Here is an 18,963-nt window from a genome sequence, read left to right as displayed (position 1 = left end):
ATGTTAACTCTTTTTTAGGTGTTTTTGAGAGTTCAATTAATTAATTTAATTTAATTTAATTCAATTAAAAATAAAATTATTTTTTTATTTTATTTAATTTGAGACTAAGTGTAATTTCAAAAACTTGAGTTTGTGGGTGCAAAGTGAATTCTGAAAAATAGTTATTCGATTACTTTATAATTAATATGCGTGAGTATATTACATGGTGGCTTTGCAGATCAGCTGGCTTCGCTCGGGTCCGCGCATATGGGTGGTCACGGGATCAAAACTTGGGTATTACATTTGCTGAAATTTATTCCAACGGGTGCACGCATGGCGAGGGTTCACGACAGTGGGCGCGTAGGGGCAGGCCCTGGCGCGCGCTTACAAGCGGTAACGCAAAAAATTAAAAAAAATCGTCGTTAAATTATTTTTGATAATTAAATTTAGCGGCCGTTTTAAAACCGCCGCTAAATTTAAAAAATCACCGTTAATTGCGGCGATTTTCAAACCGTCGCTAAATATTGTGCGACAGCTGTATCAGTGATGATTTTCAAAATCGTCACTAAAAATATCACTTAGCGGCGGTTATACTAGCAGTTGATAAAAATCGCTACTAAATATTGTGCGACGGCTGTATCAGCGGCGATTTTCAAAACCGTCGATAAATCACTTTACGGAGGTTAAAAACTACCGCTAAATTTCAAAAAAAATTGCTGCTAAAAATTAATTTTTTATTAGTGATTATTGAAGAAGGATGATTTCCATTTTTTCGTTATTTACATTTCTGTTTTGCTAAGCTGTATAGAGGGACAATAATATATTTTTCCTTTATAGGTTGTTAGAAGATTCTTTTTGTATTTGTATATAAATGACTAAGTGTTGTACAGTGTTGAAGAGATTAGATCTGTGAATTTTTTCTCTCCATTTTCTAGGTGTTTTCTTCTCTACATTCCTCTGTTGTTCATTTTGTTACACCTATGGTTTAGACACTTGGCATCGACAACGATTCTAGCTGTCATTTGGCAGTAAACACACAGGAAAAAAAAGAAAAGAAAAAGAGAAGGAATTGGGCGATAAATATGTGCATAATTTGGTTGAAACTATTAAACCAAACAGGACGGGTGAGTTTGGTTTCATTTGGTTCAGTTTGAGGGTTTTCACAAAATGGTTTAATTTGGATTTTTTTTGAAAAAAAGGTTTATGATTTAGTTTAGGGTTGTAAAACAAAAAATCCTAAATCAAACCAAATCATATATATTATAATAAATCTAAAATTATAAAGTAATTAGAAAACGTAAAATAAGGTAAAAAATTAAAGCAATATAGCCCACCATATATAGCAACATTTAAAAGGGAAAAATACTATTTTTCTCTCAAGTGAAATTCCTAATCATTTTCTCAATGTTTTAGAAATATCCTTATTACTCTCTTACATTTCAATTCCTTCAATATGTTTTAACAAAAAAAAGACCATATTCTCCATCTTTATTAACAAAATATATATGGTTAATATAATTTTGTATGAATTGTATGAGAATTATGTATTTGTAAGATAGGTAAATGTATTGCATCATCCTTTAGCATAATATTTTATTTTTTATATTAAAATAAATTAATTATGTACTGTCGTAACTAAAATATATATGGACTTACTTAAGTTTTTTATAATTAATATCATATTTAACTATTTCTCATCAATTTCCATTTTTTTATTTTCTTTATCTTTTTCTCATTAAGAAAAAAATATTTATTCTAGTTATCTGTTTTCTTTCACAAGATTACATATTTATTTGTAAAGTTTATCTATAGATTTTTTTCTATAAATTTATGTTTTCTAATTTATGCACGGGGCATTTGTGAGATTATTGGTAAGTTGTTTTTGGGATCCATTTACCACATCAGCAATTCACTAACGGATATTGAGGATATTAATGGAATTAAAACATAAAAGGGTAATATGGGTGTTTCAAAATGATAGGAATGTGATCACGAATTTTACCTAATTTCAGGAGAGAAATAATATAAATTTAGCCAATTTAAGAGGCAACGAATCTCTAACTTGTTTTAATTAATTTTATTATATTTTAGCATTGAATTTTCATAAACAGTCACATTAGCCAACAATGAATTACGTCCAAAAGTGTTAAAACAATGAATAAGGTAATACGACCTTATTTATAAAAGTATAATAATTTATCTAGCTCATTTTAAAATTTAATAGTCAAATTTAACCTTTAAATCAAAATACAATAACCAATTTAACACTTTATCCAATATTAAATGTGCTGCAGCCTCAGAATGAATAAAAAAAAAGGTGCACGAAAGTCTCTTTCACACCAAAAACATCACAAAACTCGATCCTTTTCCATTTTTGAATTTTGCACTTTGCTTGCTTACACCTTTCACTAACGCTTTCCTAGCTTGAAGAAGACTTCTTCACATTGCCTAAACATTAATTAATTAATTTACTCGTTTAACTACTAGTTTGGCAATTGTGCATTTAATTTAATGATCCATATTCGAGCTTATCAATTTTCGTCCCACTTTTGGAATTGCACAATAATGTAATTAATTGACTCTCTTCTTCTATTTTCTTTTCCTTGGTTGGTTGCCCACAAGAAGGCTGAAAGAATGGAAGTGGTATATATACGTGGGCGTGGGCGTCCAAATTAATCATCAGTTTTGAACGGGCCCTTCTAAACGGATATAATCGTACATAATTCCCCTGAAAGGACTTAACCCTCTCGGCTGCGTCAGATACAGAATATTGGTTCCAGCGGCAAGGAGAGACGCTGGTATCTCCGCCGTGTACAGCCAATACAACCCGTGAATCCCATGCCTCGCTATGGAATTGTCCTTCCCGAAGAACCCCGTCGCGAAGTGAGGACTCGTCGTCGCATCCGGCTCATTCATTCGAACCTTAATCAATTTCCAAAAAAAAAAAAAAAAAAAACAATAGTAATTGTTAAGAAATCATCAGACAATGTAATGTGGTATAAAGGTCGGTCGACTGGATCGGCCAACAGGAGCTGAACATCAGACAATGCAATGTGGTGGTATAAAGCGGTCCATACGTGGAGCTCGGCTTCATGAGCTGACGCTATTGCTAATCGCAGTACATAATTTCCAGCCTCGCTCACATTATCAAGATCAAATATGATTCTCCATGTGGTTGGCACGTAAGTTCCATTTCCTATGTTCCTGCAATGGAATATTAGAGTCAGCAGTTGCAAAACAAACACAATTTTAATTAGTTGTACAAAATTTTTCATGTCACACATATGTGTTGCAAAATTGGATCCAAAACAAATTACTATTAAAATTGAATATAACAATATCCTAATCATAATAAAATTTGAAGTTGTAATCACGATCAAATTAAGAATTTCAAGATAAATTTAAATTTTGGATCACAATTGTAACAATATGAATATATGTGAAATGAAGAAGGGAAAACAATGACCTGTTAACTTGAGCAAAGAACCAATCGGTTTGATAATTGCTGATGCCAACAGTGTAGGTGAGATCCTCGTCGGGATAGATATCTGAATACCGATCCCATAACCCGTATTGCCTGTATCTGTAACTTGAAAATGATTCGTCGTGAATTTTTTTTTTTTCTTTTATATTATCATTATCGATGAGAACTCACAACTACTGCTTTAATTAAATTTAATCTTTGGGACAAATTAGCTAAGAAGCATTTGGACAGATTGGAACTCACCTATCTGGAAGATTGACGTATAATTGGTTGAGTAGAGTCGGATTTGCATCGGGCACGAAGAACTCAGCCGCAGTGCGATCAGGAACGCCGATCTCCCATAGTGTTGGGCCTTGTCTTGGAGGTTCATAAATAATAACGCCTAATCTTCTTCGTTTTCCTAAATGTTATATATGAACATTGAAACGTACCACTTTAGGAATGGCCGCCCCTTGGGTTATGATTCAAAACAGTTGTTTCTGCTTAATTTGAGATCAGATAAAAACACAAAAACTGTAATCAATGACACGTTGATTTGCATAGAAGTTAAGAACCTGGTTCGATGTAAATGCATCGTTGGTATTTGTAATCGCCAATAATGCCGGAGACCCATGCAAAGAGGCAGTAGTTTCCAGCCCGGACGCCTTTGATCAAGAAGTTACCCTCAGCATTTGCTTGAGTCCAGAATTGATAACCCTGAGAACGCCAAGCCTTAATTTGTTTATACAGTGATTTATTCATATTCATAGCTTGTAAGCTATAATTAATTAAAACCAAAATTAGGCAACCTTGCTTTCTCGTTGCCAGGATCCAGCATCTCCTGGTGGAGCCAAACCCACAAAAGCCGAGTTTGCAGTCATAAGTTCTTCATTAATGTACCTTAATTAAGAAGGCGATCCATCGTGGTTTATAATGAAATTCAATTTCATATAATAATAATAATAATAATAATAATAATAATGAAGAAAGAAGGCAATATACTTTAATTTGAGCGAGCTTAAGATAGAGTTGACGACCACAAATAATGAGGAAAGGTGGTAAAAAGGTACCTGTCACGGACTAGTAAGCGGCCGCTAACTGTAGCTCGTTGGTCTGACCGAGCAAAGTCTTCTGAAAGCGGAAAATCATAGGGCCAGCTTCGGGTTTCAATTATCATCTGCAAATATAGGCATTAGAGCAGGGGTAATTAGGTTGGAGTTTAAAAGATTAGATTTATTCTGTGCGAAGAAAAAGGGCGTAATACAAATGAAGCAGAGTGCCTGTTCTTTGGCGTCTTCCCAAAGGGAGAGGGGATTGTCATCTGGCGAAGCTGAGTTTAGATAAACCATAACAGGGCCGAACACCTTCTTCCATGGCTCCCCGTGTCGCAGTTGTATTGCCAGGCTCTCCCCTGCGTAATGGGTGCTGAAAAACATCTGGAGCCCAACCCACAAAATACCATCACTTTTTGTATACTTTATACCCAACAAAAGAAAAACTTTATATGCTTTTTATGTATTAAGTGAAGACTCTGCATAATGCCTAATGAGACTGATATTTAAGAATTCTCACGGTTGACTTGATTTGAATTTTATATAACTTTAAGTATTGATTAACATGTTTAAATTTAAAATTTTAGACTCGAAACCAGCCCAATTTATTTTGAGTCGATTGGGTTGAATTTTATGTCAAATTAATTCTCGAATCTCTTTGACACAGTGAGCACCCCTAACTTTGGAGGTGAAATTTAATTAAGTGGATGACACTTACTGACAAGACGGTTGGGCCGACGTGTGAGGTAAGGTCTTGCTTGACAGGCCCACCCGAGCGGAACTCGTCACTGGGGGTGATCATCCAGAATCCAACGGGTGGGTCGAAGCATATCCACCCATGAACCCGGTTGTCCTTGTTCTCAGATGAATACTGGTACTTGTCATCCACCTTTAAATAACAGAGGCAAAAGTAAAACACCACGCCAACCCCAGAGAAAAGATGGTCCAAAACCACCCTGGTTTGTGGAGTTTATCTCATAATACCTCTCCTCTGAGATCCGGGTTGCTTGGATTTGTCAATAACACAGCTTCCGGGTAGTCCAAGACTAGGCCCGTTTGGCGATCCTCAGCTGTTGGCATTATCCTTTGCCTTTCGTCCGACACCGCCATATAGCGAAAGCTGCCCATTAATTCATATTTCGACATTAAACCTTCTGGGTTTTCATTCATGAGAATAGAAGAAATTAAACACAATTAATCCTGAGTACAGCGTTTCTTGAAGCTTGAAGACAATCCGGCCCTGGTAGATGGTGAGGTCCGGCCACCCTTCTGGGTGCTCCAGTATAGCATACGAGTAGAAACCCGGGCAGCCTCGCAGCATTATAAACCTTCAAATAAATCATTTCCAAAATTTACAGGTATTATGAATGCATGCTCATGTCAAGTTACATTATTTATGCCTGTTCAAATGATAGGGATTATAAATTTTCAATAATTAATTAGAAAAAAAAGAAAAGAAAAGAAATAATGTATTAGATTTGTAGAAGACAAATAGCAGCTTAGAGCTGAAGTGGGACTGCACCTTTTATCAATATTAAGAGGAATTACAGAGGTATCTACAGATGGATCCCATGTTCGTGTGAAGGACAGCTCTACCTGATCTTCGTCCTCCACGACTACACTGAAATTTGTTCCTTCTAGCCTGCACCACACCAATTCAGTTCTATTTGTTAATTGCAACATGAGTCCCGTGGGTCAATTAAATTACAAGAGGTAAGAGTGGACCTTACTGTAATAAAAGAAAAAAAAAAAGAGTTTGAAAGAGAAAGTACCAGTCATATTTGCCACCAAGATGACCCGGACTGTCCCAAACCACATCCCAGTATCTGCAGTCAGTCATTCTTCATGAGTTTTTCTGTCTCGATGCAGAACTAAACAGCTAAAGGAAGTAAAAAGTACTTGCCCTCTGTTTCTTTCTTTGTTGGGTTCCATTAACAAATTTTCAATTCCGCAGTATTGTATCGCTGTGACCATACCCTGTGGGATGGACAATGTGACATTAACCTCTCCATTTTCCACCATAACCTGCACAAATTATATCATAGTTTCAGAACCAAAAAAACTAATAAAAAAAAAAGTGAGTTCTGGCTAACTAATGAATGCATTTTTGAAGCTCAATAAATAGTAAAGAAGTTTTTGTGCAGTTGTACATGTTCATCCAGGTAATGTAAATGGACTGGAGGCAGCAACTCTGGGTCTTGGCCGTTGGTTCTCGTAGGAAATCTTTTCCAGCTGAATTCGAAAACCAAAAATAAAATAAATATATGTCAGTCTATAATAATTTTAAATATATATCAGTCTATACGGGAGAGAGTGTTGGTCATTCTACCACTTATGCTACAGTTTTTTTTTTTTTTGGGGGGGGGGGGGGAGAAACCTGGACCAGAAGAGGTAGGAGCTGATTACCCATTTGGTGGGTCCACAAATTAAAAGGAGCTTTGGCCTGTATGGAAGGAATCAAACATGCCACAAACAAAGAATCCTATATTTCTTCTGGAATTGGTGCATGCAGGCTCACGCTACGACAAAATTTTCTACAGATTTAACTCTTACCAAAGCTTTTCTTAATTAACAAGAATTCAATTAGCCTTTAATTTTTTTTTCTGTTAATTTCTGCGTGGGGTATGTATGTTTCAATTAAAAAATTAGCTTTAATGATTCGAAACTTACCGATGTTACGATTAATCCTAGGAATCAATTAAATATGGGTTTTGAAACGCAGAAAGGCGCATCGATCGAGTGATCAACTGCACAGAGAAGAAGACAAAGAGGAAAGAGAGAATGTGCAGGCCCGTGACCCGAGTACGTGTCATCGAATTAAGTTACAACACGATGAAACACTACCTGGAAGTGCCACGCAAATTTAGGTATCTTTCCCACTTTCATTTCTCAAATCAGAGCAACCCCCCCGCCCAAAACTACGTCGTTGTGTGTTCTTCTGGTGCATTTTCTACAAAAATCACTTTGCCCTAAAAATAAATACATATTTAATCTTTTTTTATTTATATCCCAAAAATAAATTAATTGTGACGACTCAAAATAGTAAACCATTTTAATCATGTTATATATATATATATATGATTTTATGTAAAATTTTAGGAGTTTTTTATTCAACATGCAAAAGGAAATTCTGAAAGACATGTACATGAGCATGGTAAAGAATATCATGACTCCAACAAAGCCTCAACTGCCTTAACTATGCGTCTTTATTCCTTTGCTTTTAGAAACTCGAAGAAAAGCAAAGAAACTGCTGAGAAAACCTTCCCTATAATGTCATCTTCAAGCCTTACTTTGGAGCAGATTTCACCTTAGATTTCAGATACATAATGCATTCACACACAGATAACAGAAGTATATATCAATTTAGCCTAATTACAGCAACACAGATATATATACCCACATATATATATATTCTATATGTATATGTATGTGTATAATATGAAAGCAGGAGGAGATGAGGAAAAACCTAACTGGGGCCTTCACGGAACCCTCCGCCAGCAGCAGCAACTGAAAAACAACTGCGAACCACCCACCCACCACCAATCTCCGCCGCCTCTTCGCCGCCATAAACCTGCACATTTCAACAACGGAAGAGAATTCACTGAAATATAATTCAACAGGCATTAACGGACCCTTATCTCTGTGTGTATGTGGAAATTAATCTAATGCTGCTAAAAGGGAGAAGAAAGAGCAATACGGAAGCAAGCTTCTCGGTCTCATAGTTTCTTGGGCTTCTTTAATGCGAGCCTTATATGGGGATCGAGAAGGATGGTCTTGAAAATGGTAATGGATGGAAAGCTAACCGTTACTAGATCCTTGTTAAACAGAGATTTGAAGACAATGCGATAACATATATATATATATAGAGAGAGGCACATAAAAGGAGTAATGTGAACTGAAGGACTCATCAATGGCACCAAATTGGAAGTGGTTCTGTGGGTTCATCTGGGCTGGTTTTCTACTTGGGTTAGTTGATTTGGGATGACATTTTAGTAAAAGCAATGTTCTTAATTGCTTGCCGTAAGTGCAGAAAAGCCTGGACCGGCTCTTATTTAGTTTGGAGTTGTTTTTGTTAAGTGTAGACAATGACAATGACAATGAGATAAATGAATTAAAATATTAGAGTTGTTGTATAAGTTAGTAAAGTCATTTCGTGTGACAGTAACAGCTAGGCTACGGTTGTTAATTAAGATATAGAAATAAAAATTATTTAAAATTTTTATTATTTTTAATATATTTATTAAAATAAAAAAAAATCAAGTAACTTCTTATCTAGCATTTTTCAAATATGTTTATCTCTTTTTCTTTTAAATAAACATATCTTAAACCTTACAAATAAGAAAAAATGACACATATGTCATCCATTACATTTTAAAATTTTTAAAAAATAATTTGATAAAAATTTTAAAATACTTCTCAAATTTATCTTGATTATTCTATGTCTTAGTTTGAAAAATATTTAAACATTATTTTGGTATAACGTTATCTTAATTATTTTAAACGCTATCTTAGTGAGCATAGGCTCGCACAAGAAAAAAAAAAATTAAATTCCATTATTGTGCATTATATGAAATTTAACATAATAAGCCCGTAAAACATAATTTTTTAAGAAGAAACAAACAATGAAACACATTTTTTTAAAGGGTTTAACTCTTTAATGAAGAAAAATAACAACTCTTAGGACTTTCTTGGGGTTTATAGGCAAGGACCAGCTGAGGTGGGTTGGCTACCAGCTTTAATTAGCCTTGGATTATTGAAAAATTTTGTGGTTGGTGTATACATCTAATGCTTCTTGTCAAGGCTTCCTCTACCTATTCGTCTAGGTAGTTGATGTCATTAAAATTCTTATACAATTATGCTCTCAAATAACACTTTTGAATATATAATTATATATAAATTATCCAACATGACTTGTTACTAAAATAAATATTACGTACACATTTAGGTATCATTTTCCTCTTTATATATATTTGTTATCAATGTTGAGTGGTGATATTAACACACTCAAAATGGTTGTTTACTCATTAAAAGTAAGCTAAAAAAAAACATAAATATTCTATAAAAATCAGATTTTCGATTTCACTTATGTATCAAACTCATAGGTTATTTGTGTCTTTTTTTTACTTATATTTGGTGTATAAATAACACTTTTGAATATATATGATAATATCACCACTGTATTTGTTTTGTTTTTGCAATTTTGGTATTTAACCCAAAGACTTTTGGTGTTTGCAAAATATATTTGCATTATAATCGAAATGTAAATATTTTGGTATTTTCATTAACATTAATATGCAGGTATTGGGGACGAGATGTGAGTCAAAGCTTGCTCCATCTACACACGCCATTGATTTATTTGAATTTGATGAACTTGAAACTAGGTTTCTAGGCCGGCTTTTTGGTTACTGCTGCCCAATGTTGTTGAAGGTCCTATCCAAACTAGTCAACATTCAAACCATAATTTTGACAAGTGTTAGGTTTTTGAGTTTAGAATTTAAAGTTTAGGGTTTAAAGTTTAATGTTTAGAATATTTAATATTTTTTAATAATTTTTATATTTATCTCATATAATTTTATTTAAAAGAGATAAACTAGAGGTTCAGTATTATTTAATCTCACTTTACTCCTTTTCAGATTCGTATCATTTTATTTACATTTTGTGGTGGGTGGGTTCATATCTAAAATTAATTTTTATTCAGTTTGAGGTAATTCAAGTCTAATAAATTGAATATAATATTTTCAACGGATCCCACATAATAATAATAATAATAATAATAATAATAATAATAATAATAATAATAATAATAATAATAATAATAATACCCTTAATTATAGTAGCTGTCCATCTCCAGCCAATTTACATTTTAAAAATAAATTGCTATTGGGTAATGGTAGACCCAATACCTTAGTGAGTAATTTAATTGATTTGGGCATATATAGATAAATCTTGTGACAACAGTATCAATTTTGATTAAGGTGGTATCCACTTAAAAAAATTGTAGTATATAGAAGTACTCCCAACTTTTGGAATTTGATTGCATGATTAACATTTGCAACAGTAAGGTACTCTCCCATTCGGAGTCGATTACATTGCATTCTTAGTTACTATTAATTAATTTAATTAACGTTAAAGCATTTTAAATTTTTAAGAAGATGGAGATCCATCTCATGGAGCCACTCGTGACACTTTTTATGGGGGGCATACGGATGCTATGGGAATTCCATCTGACGTGACACAATTGAGTCATGTGATTACTTACTGACCCAATTCCTTGAGACTGAGAGGACCTCCTCGTGACCTCTTCATTCTCACTGTTTCTTTCCTATCTTTGTTACTTTGCATGTGTTTGTCAATCAAGACGAGAAAAGAAAAGACAAGATAAAGAGAGTGAAAATATTAGATAAAAAATATTTCTAATGTTTGATTTGTTAACGCATTTGTTAAATTTATTTAAATATTTTTTAAAAAAGTCACACATAATTTTTTATCTCCCTCTTTCAAGATAAATTTATCTAATACATCGTCTCAAATAAATTTATCTAATATTTTACATATAAAACTCAATTACTTATATGATCCTTATAAAATAGTTAATATCATTTAATATATTTTAAAATTTTAAATTTATTAAGAGAACTTATTTATTTAAGTCTTATAATTAATATTATTTAATGCATTAATTATCATATGTTTTGATAATTTTTAAAATTTAAATGACATTATTCCTTTCATCAATGTTTAAAATTTAAATTTCTCTCTCTATATATATATTTTATTAATTAATACAATTCTCTTCATCAATTTTTAAATTATTTTATTCAATTTTATATTTTATTATCTATTATAAAAATATATTTTGACTATTTTTAATTATCTAGGTGAAATTATTGTAATTCTAACATAATTATTTTTGCTTTTCAACTCTTTTTAAATCTATTTTTGAACATAGATTTAGAAAATAAAATATTAATTTTTATTTTTATTTTTATGACAATTTATATTAATCATAAAATACTATTTTAATCATAAATTTGTTATTAATGTTAACAAACAATTTTGAATGAATTTGGTAATAGGAATATTTTGGTAAAAAAAAACTCTTATGTTGGTGCTTATTATATGCAGTAACAAACACATAAAAAAAAATACAATTATTAATGAATTTTAAAAGCTTTAACAAATAGTCTGATAAAAATATTGAAATATTTATGAACTTTATCTTAATTATTCTATATCTTGATTCGATAAATATTTTTAATTTATCTTAATATCTCTTATCTTGTTCATTTTAACAAACACACCCTAAATAAAAAGTTTACCATGACTTCGATATTGTGGTACTCCCTGGCCCCCAAGTTCACAAGTCTCTTGTCTTGTTCACCAAATTTACACGTTGTGGCAATTAAGATGGCAATTGGTCATTAGGTAAATATATATATTTTATACTGAATATTAGAAATCGAATTTTTATGGGATATGAACCCTACAACGCTTAATTGGTTTATCTAATTTTTGTATTTAATAAATTAGTCCCGTCTTGATTCAGTCTCAATTTTAGACTAAAAATCAAATTAATTTTAAAAAATATATAAAATCTAAAACACGTAAAACACATATATTGTTCTAAAAATGTTATGTAATGAATGGAGAGTTCGATTAAAAGTCACCCCCAATTAATAGTTTTCTCTCACACTAACTTTTCTCTATTTTTTTTTTTTTTTTTACTTTTCTTAGCATTGAAAAAGTAAAAGTATATAGTAAAACTTGATTTTTATTTTTGCTCTTTATATGAGTGATTATGATTAAAATGATTAAATGAGTGTATATAATTAAGCTTCATTTGGAATTGAACTATGCATATAAATTTATTTATTTTTTTACATTTTTCAGTTACATAAAAATTTAATTATTGCATCACTTGAGCTTATTACTAGTAAAATTTGATAAAGATTATTGTAGCTTATTAATGTTATATATAAAGATCTATCTATATAAATTCATTAAGGTAAGACTTTACAAATAAAAAATATAATCAAAATTTCTTTACCAAATAATGCAGCAAAAAATCTATTACAATAGCTTATATTTTTTGTTAAGAAATTATTTATGATGGTGTAATGTGTATATATATATATATTATCAAATTAGAGATCAAGTTAGAGTTTTGGTAAAATTTGATCTCAGTGACGTGGGCGGAGGTGGAGGGGCCGGGGAGGGGGTTGGCGGACAATGGGCAGTGGCATGCCAAAATTAAGTACATACCAATTCATGATGAGAACTTAGGTATTAAAATTGACCGAAACCAGTTAATTTTTTCATGAATAAATCACTAAGTCGGTTAGATTATAAAAAAGAGATGGGGTGGGGGTATGCATAAATTAATCAAAACTGGTGGATACTATTGTTTATTTATTTGTTTATATGTATGACATCGTTACCCCTATAATTTGTAAGGGCGGGGGGGCAGTTATAATAATAATTAAGAAGAGAACGTTATTGTTGAAGCATTCGATGGTGGCATCCGGCCGGACTGTCTGACTGTCTCCTTGCTTATGCGCCGCCCCATGCGTCGCCATTGCCATTAGAACCATAAAGAATTCAAAAGTGGGGAAGAATTGCAGAAAGAAGTTGAAAAAACTAAAAAAATAAGTGAAACGAACAATTCAATTGCTTACAACACCCACCGCCGCCTTCTTTCTTCTTTCTCCTTTCTCCTTTCTCCTTTCTCCTTTCTTCACTTGAAGGACAAGAATTTTGTCCCGTTACGTGTAGTTCCAACTGCCAATTCAACGGAAATGTAGTCAGAAGAAGACATCTATATATATATATATATATATATGCTACTCGAAGCTGCTCACAGTCCACTCATTATGTATGTCTAATAGTAATATTGAGGCCCCTCTAGCTGTTCCCAAGTCGGAGTTGAAAGAAAAAGTTGGGTAAAGCGGAAACTGATGCTTTCTTCCCAAATAAGACAAAGATATCACGGATCAAACACTTCAGGCGGCGGCATCATCATCGAGTGGCTGCTTTTTCTCTACTTTTAATAAGGTGTTCAATTAATTAGTTTATCTCTTGCTTTTCCCGTGCAATCTAAGAATGGAACAAGTCCACATGGTACAATGGAAAATCAAATTTTGTACAGAGATTCTTTTGTGTTGTATTTATTTCTATTGTAATTTGGTAATCAATATTTATGGGCCATAGGCCCAAATCCTTCTCTTCCACCGAAGGGCCCGAAAGGCTAAAATTTTGATGGGCCGAATGTCATCTCCATATATATATAGAACCAGTTGGACTTGGGAGCTAACTTGGGTTAGAGAGGACTGGGTAGGGAATTTTAGTTGGTCTGGGCTGACTTGTCAACTATGTTTATGCATCTTATTTACCATACCATCAGTTATAAGGATGTTACAAAAATTAAATTGATCTAAGCAATTAAATTTTGAAACTTTATAAAGGGGGGTTTAAAAATAAAAAAATAAGGACAGTATAATTAATTGGATTTGTTTAAAAATCTATTTTTTAAAAATTTTAAAAAAGTCTCTTCACAATCTTATTAGGCTTTGTTCAATTTCAAACATTTTTTGTTTTCTACCACAATTTTATAATTAAAAATGTCCTAACATTTTATGTTTTAAAAAATCATAGCATCATTTTCTAAAGATTTAGAAAATATCAAAAATAATATTTTCTAATTCATAGTATTAAAACAAGCCTTTAATTTCCTTTTCTATTCTCTTTCCCTTCTCTATCATACACATAGGTTATTATTATAAAATAAAAATAAAAACGTTACTTAAATTAATGACTCATTAATTATGATAAAAACTGTACGAAGCTAGCAGGTACCATGTTATTATGGACAATATCGTTTTCCTTAGGAACCAGTATCATTTTCCTTCACGTATCTATAGCTACACAAAACACACGTCAATTTTCCCGTCTCCCAAACACGTTCTTCCAGAGACGCTATGCATGATCCCCTGGAAGTTTCAGGAGAGCTTCAGAAGAACCTGCTGAAATCGATGAATTAGTGCAACTGCCACTCGAACTCTGAGTCCTATTTCTCTCCGACTCTGTCAAACCAACCGACGACGTATACGAAAACCTGCACATCTTCATTGGAGGAGCAAAGTACAGCGGCACCGGCAGCTTTGCTGGAAGGCCCGGTAGTGGAGCTTCAAAGTTCAGAACACTAATCACTTGTCTTATAGACGGTCGGAAAGTATGATCTGGATGGCAACACCATAACCCGACTATCATCAATCTCTCCAGTTGCCGCTCATCGGATTCCTTCTTCAATCCCTCATCGGCTGCTTCGAGTATTCGGCCATCTCCATAAAGATCCCAAACCCATTCTACTAATCTCACTTTACGGGGTTCGACCCCTAGTTCCACTGGCTTCCTTCCACAAGCGATTTCAAGGCCCACTACACCGAAGCTGTAAACATCGGATTCTTTACTTGCTTTCCCTGTGGTGACGCATTCTGGCGCTAAGTACCCCATTGTGCCGGCCAACACAGTTGTTTGTGAGCCCAGTTCATGATCAACAAGCCTAGCCAAACCGAAATCCCCGAGCTTGGCATTGTAATTTGAATCCAGCATTATGTTACTTGACTTGATGTCTCGGTGAACAACGCATTGTTCCCACTCTTCGTGAAGATAGAGCAATGCAGAAGCCAAGCCCAGGGCTATTTTGTACCTCACCGTCCATGGTAGCTTTGCTTTGGCACCAAATAGGTGGGAATCGAGGCTCCCATTTGGCATAAACTCGTACACCAGGAGGAACTCGCCCTGGTCGTGACACCAACCGATGAGTTGAACCAAATTCCGGTGCCTCAACCGGCTGATGATCTTCACTTCCGATAGATACTCCTTTTTGCCTTGCTTTGATCCGCTCTTGACACGCTTAACAGCTACCTCTGTGTTTGTTTTACTTAGTAAACCTCTGTAAACACCTCCAAATCCCCCTTCTCCAAGCTTTCCTTCGGCTGCAAATTTATCGGTTGCTCGACTTAGTTCATCAAATGTGAATCTTCTTGGTCCAGTTCCAAGGTCATCATCGTCTACATCAAGATCAAAGGTGTCTTTGCTTCCTTTAATAACTCTCTTTCGACACTTGATGAACCAAAACAAGCCAATCCCACAACTCAGAACACTAATACCCACAACCAGGCCAATCACCAACTTTATGTGGTTCTTCTCGTCACCCTCTAAGGTTGAGGTGAAGTTCCATGAGATAACGTTATGTATCTCAATCCACTGGCTTGTGGCAGCCGAAAAACCCACAGTTACCCATTCTGGCAAAACGCCTCTCAGATCTACAACGTAGGAAAGGCTAGAATTCCCCATAAAAACTGGTTTATCAGCGTAAGTTAGAAATACACTAAAATTTTTGGTGCTGGAATTGTAACTCACCCAAGCATTTGCCGTAGATCCATTCTTGATGCTACTTTTCCATGTAACACTAGTCACCGACTCAATTGAATTGATATTGATGCCAACATGGTCTGAACTAGGATCCCAGCTATCTTTATAGGTATCAAACTCAACAGCAACAATCGGTTTTCCTTTAGGGCTGATCAAGGAAGAAGAGTTTGTCAACAGGCCAAGGTAACCCCCCGTTGAATTGGCCGGAATTGTAGCACCAGCCGGAGCGAGGAAGAAGGTAAGTCCATCGCCATACAGTTCTTCGTTAACCGCCTTGATGACGAAGGAGAAGTGAGTAGTGAAGTCTGTCAACTTCCCTGATCGGGAGTCCCAAAGCCGAATTGGATCAGCATAGGAGGCTCGTCCCACGCTTCGGGTGAGGCTACTGTCCAGTTGATTCTTGGTTACTTGGATCACTTTGCCGTCTGGAAATGCATCTCCTTCATAGTGTATCTCTTGTGTGTTTGGCTGGAAACTGGTGAAGTTGAAAGAAACTGAGGTTGCAAAGGGGAGTAGCACCAGGAAGATGATAAACCAACAAAAGGGAATGGACTGCAAATTCGCCATGGTTGAGAAGCAACAAGTGAGGAGAGAATTGGAGGTGTTTGATGCGTTAAAAGGGCCTCTAAGTGGTTTAACATATAGTAGCCAGACTCCTTAATTAGAGGAGGGTTATGAACTTGATCGATAAATGATTTTCATCTGTAATGTTCGTATTAATAATTTGGTCAAATCAAATGAAGCTCTGTTGACTTGGTTCTCATTCAGGTACCTGCCTGCAATAAAACCAACCAAACATGCTCATACTAAAGGAAATCAATTCATAACAAAAAGACGAGACGTTTGTAGAGTTTGTCATCATTTATAAGAAAATAATATCTTATCAAAATAATGTCAAAGTGACCCATCAAAAATTAAAAACAAAAATAAAAGAAATGAAAAAAATAATAAACAATGTCAAAGCGACAGCTTTATAGTTATGATTTATTTCAATGAGCATTTTTCTTCTTGATACTTGATTATAAATAAATACATGCATCATTTTAAAATATATATATAAATATATATTGTGTCAAACCTTAGCAGTTCGAACAATTACATATCTCCATTGCTTCTAATGGAATCAAAATAATTTGAAACCGCGTCTAAATATTAAAGGACTGGCCTGGCCATTGCAGATATCAGTGACGAATTCTGAGCATATGAATTCTGGCTGGTATCAAATGATACTAAAGATTTAAAAGGCAGCCAACCCAATTCATCATTTTTGTAATTTATAATCCAGGTAGATAGGAACTGGTGAATAGGCGGCATATCCAAAGCTATTACTAACTAATCGCCCTATATAAGAATAGTACATGAAGGCTTACTAGCTAGGTTAGATCGAAAACTTTTCTTTTTCTTCTTCTTTTAAAGTATTCCTCCTTTAATATATATGATATGACACCATCAAGTTAAAAAATGTACTCATGTGCTTGTACTATGTGCACGATTGAACTAGGTTTATGCAAACAAAGGAAGGTATAACAAATTTGTCATATGAGATAGAGAATGAAATGCCACCCAGTTTGTCATATACACATCGTTACTTTTGCTTTGCAAATAGATTGTTCCCAATACATAATATAATGTGAAATTAATCTCTGTGGAGGTTTTTATTTTCTTTTTTATTACAGAAACTCTCAACATATAAAGAATTTCACATAAACAGTAAAACTATAATTGATTATGTCTGACCTCATTAACAAAGCCGGCCGGCTGCCGTCGTGACATGTTGGAGGTTCGGTTATGTATGGTGAAATATATATATATATATATATATATAGACATAGTTGTTAACTAATAATTAGACAAAAGTCATTGTACAAATCCGCCAAGTGGAAAGGATTGAGAATGGAATGTAGTTTTGTCAGCTTCTAAAGCCAGGCGTTGGCTAAACTTCAAAAGCGTGTAAGACCAAACGAAGGGATGTTAAGATGCTGCCGACCGATGGTCTCAATGGTGTATTATACCAGAATAAGGCCTTTTATTTATTTTTTTTTTTTTTGTTGTTGATAAAGGAAAATGAATCCCAAGAGTTTAGAAACACCAATTTGAGGCACAAAACCCAGGCATATATATATGTAGGACTCACAAAACTAACATATCTAAATGGTTGTTGACTAAAAGAAGCCCTATAACTACAAGACTGCCACATCCAAGCAATTGCAAGACTCTTTAACTTCTTTGGCCTGCAGGGCTTTCTGAAGGATTGTAGACATTTGAGGCTTTCCACCGTTACTAAATTTACCTAATTTAGCATAAAATTAATTTGGGTGAATTTTTGAAATGTGCTATATATTTTTAGTGACTGCAACAAAACGATTTTCGGGTTCCCCATCCTTGGCCCTGTTGGTATTCTCTGGCCTACCTTTTCATGTTTAAAGTTTACATGTCGAATCCAATCTCCTTTCTTTCTTTTGTTTTTGTTTTTGTTTTTTTTTTTTCTTTGGGTACGGTGAATCCAGTTACTATTCTGCAGCCATAGAATTTCATCTAAAAAGTTCAATCATCTGGGACCCTAAATGTCCCGAAAACAGAATATTGTTCTGCAGCAGGCTTTGAAGTACGTAACAATTTAATTTGGGCTTGTGCTTGACCCACTTTGGCCTGTGTCCCAACCTCATTTCTAGATATGTACATTTCACCCCTCATGATTCCACAGATAATCGGAATTACTTTTATCACATCAAAGCCAAGAGCCGAAGTTGGTCCAAACAAGCTCCACTTCAACTTATATTAAACATCCCCTTAAATCCCATTAGCTAATGCATCCTTGCAGTCCCTTTCACAAGCCTTTACGCCTTTCTCAAGTCTTTAAACCCATCTACTTCTCTTTAAAATGCTTTGGGCTATTCAAGCCAATCTTGTGCTCTCTAAAATTTTCCTAAGACCTTTGCAGCAAGGTGTCCAAGGACTATCAACTCTGTGTGTGTGTGTTTGGATCAAAAGATAAATATGTGCATTGATCAAAGAGATTATATAAATACGTTGGGC

At 34.2% G+C, this 18,963-nt stretch overlaps 2 protein-coding genes across 4 annotated transcripts; both read right to left on the bottom strand.

Moving 5' to 3' along the window:
- Nucleotides 1-2,486: 2,486 nt before the first annotated feature.
- On the bottom strand, nucleotides 2,487-8,560 carry LOC127803070 (probable rhamnogalacturonate lyase B). Of its 3 annotated transcripts, none has more exons than XM_052339088.1 (17): nucleotides 8,192-8,560; nucleotides 7,961-8,065; nucleotides 6,645-6,726; nucleotides 6,398-6,519; nucleotides 6,267-6,320; nucleotides 6,017-6,136; nucleotides 5,703-5,822; nucleotides 5,479-5,614; nucleotides 5,213-5,383; nucleotides 4,723-4,878; nucleotides 4,513-4,619; nucleotides 4,252-4,342; nucleotides 4,018-4,159; nucleotides 3,707-3,863; nucleotides 3,446-3,562; nucleotides 3,057-3,183; nucleotides 2,487-2,901 (listed from the first exon to the last, which is right to left on the bottom strand). In XM_052339088.1, exons 1-17 carry the CDS (start codon nucleotides 8,212-8,214, stop codon nucleotides 2,659-2,661), a joined length of 2,073 nt encoding a protein of 690 aa, XP_052195048.1. In that variant the 5' UTR covers nucleotides 8,215-8,560; the 3' UTR covers nucleotides 2,487-2,658. The 3 variants fall into 3 exon arrangements, with proteins under 3 accessions (XP_052195048.1, XP_052195049.1, XP_052195050.1); XM_052339089.1 differs by having other exon boundaries at nucleotides 2,488-2,901; nucleotides 7,966-8,065; XM_052339090.1 differs by lacking the exons at nucleotides 6,398-6,519; nucleotides 6,645-6,726; nucleotides 7,961-8,065; nucleotides 8,192-8,560 and having other exon boundaries at nucleotides 2,488-2,901; nucleotides 6,091-6,136; nucleotides 6,267-6,321.
- Nucleotides 8,561-14,466: 5,906 nt separating this feature from the next.
- LOC127804347 (L-type lectin-domain containing receptor kinase IX.1-like) lies at nucleotides 14,467-16,494 on the bottom strand. Its single transcript, XM_052341208.1, has one exon. It carries the CDS (start codon nucleotides 16,492-16,494, stop codon nucleotides 14,467-14,469), a length of 2,028 nt encoding a protein of 675 aa, XP_052197168.1.
- Between the last annotated feature and the right edge of the window lie 2,469 nt (nucleotides 16,495-18,963).

This window comes from Diospyros lotus, chromosome 6, assembly GCF_014633365.1.
Source record: "Diospyros lotus cultivar Yz01 chromosome 6, ASM1463336v1, whole genome shotgun sequence".
Classification (NCBI taxonomy): Eukaryota; Viridiplantae; Streptophyta; class Magnoliopsida; order Ericales; family Ebenaceae; genus Diospyros; species Diospyros lotus.
Note: the sequence above shows the minus strand (reverse complement) of the source record. Positions and strands in the feature narration are given on the sequence as shown.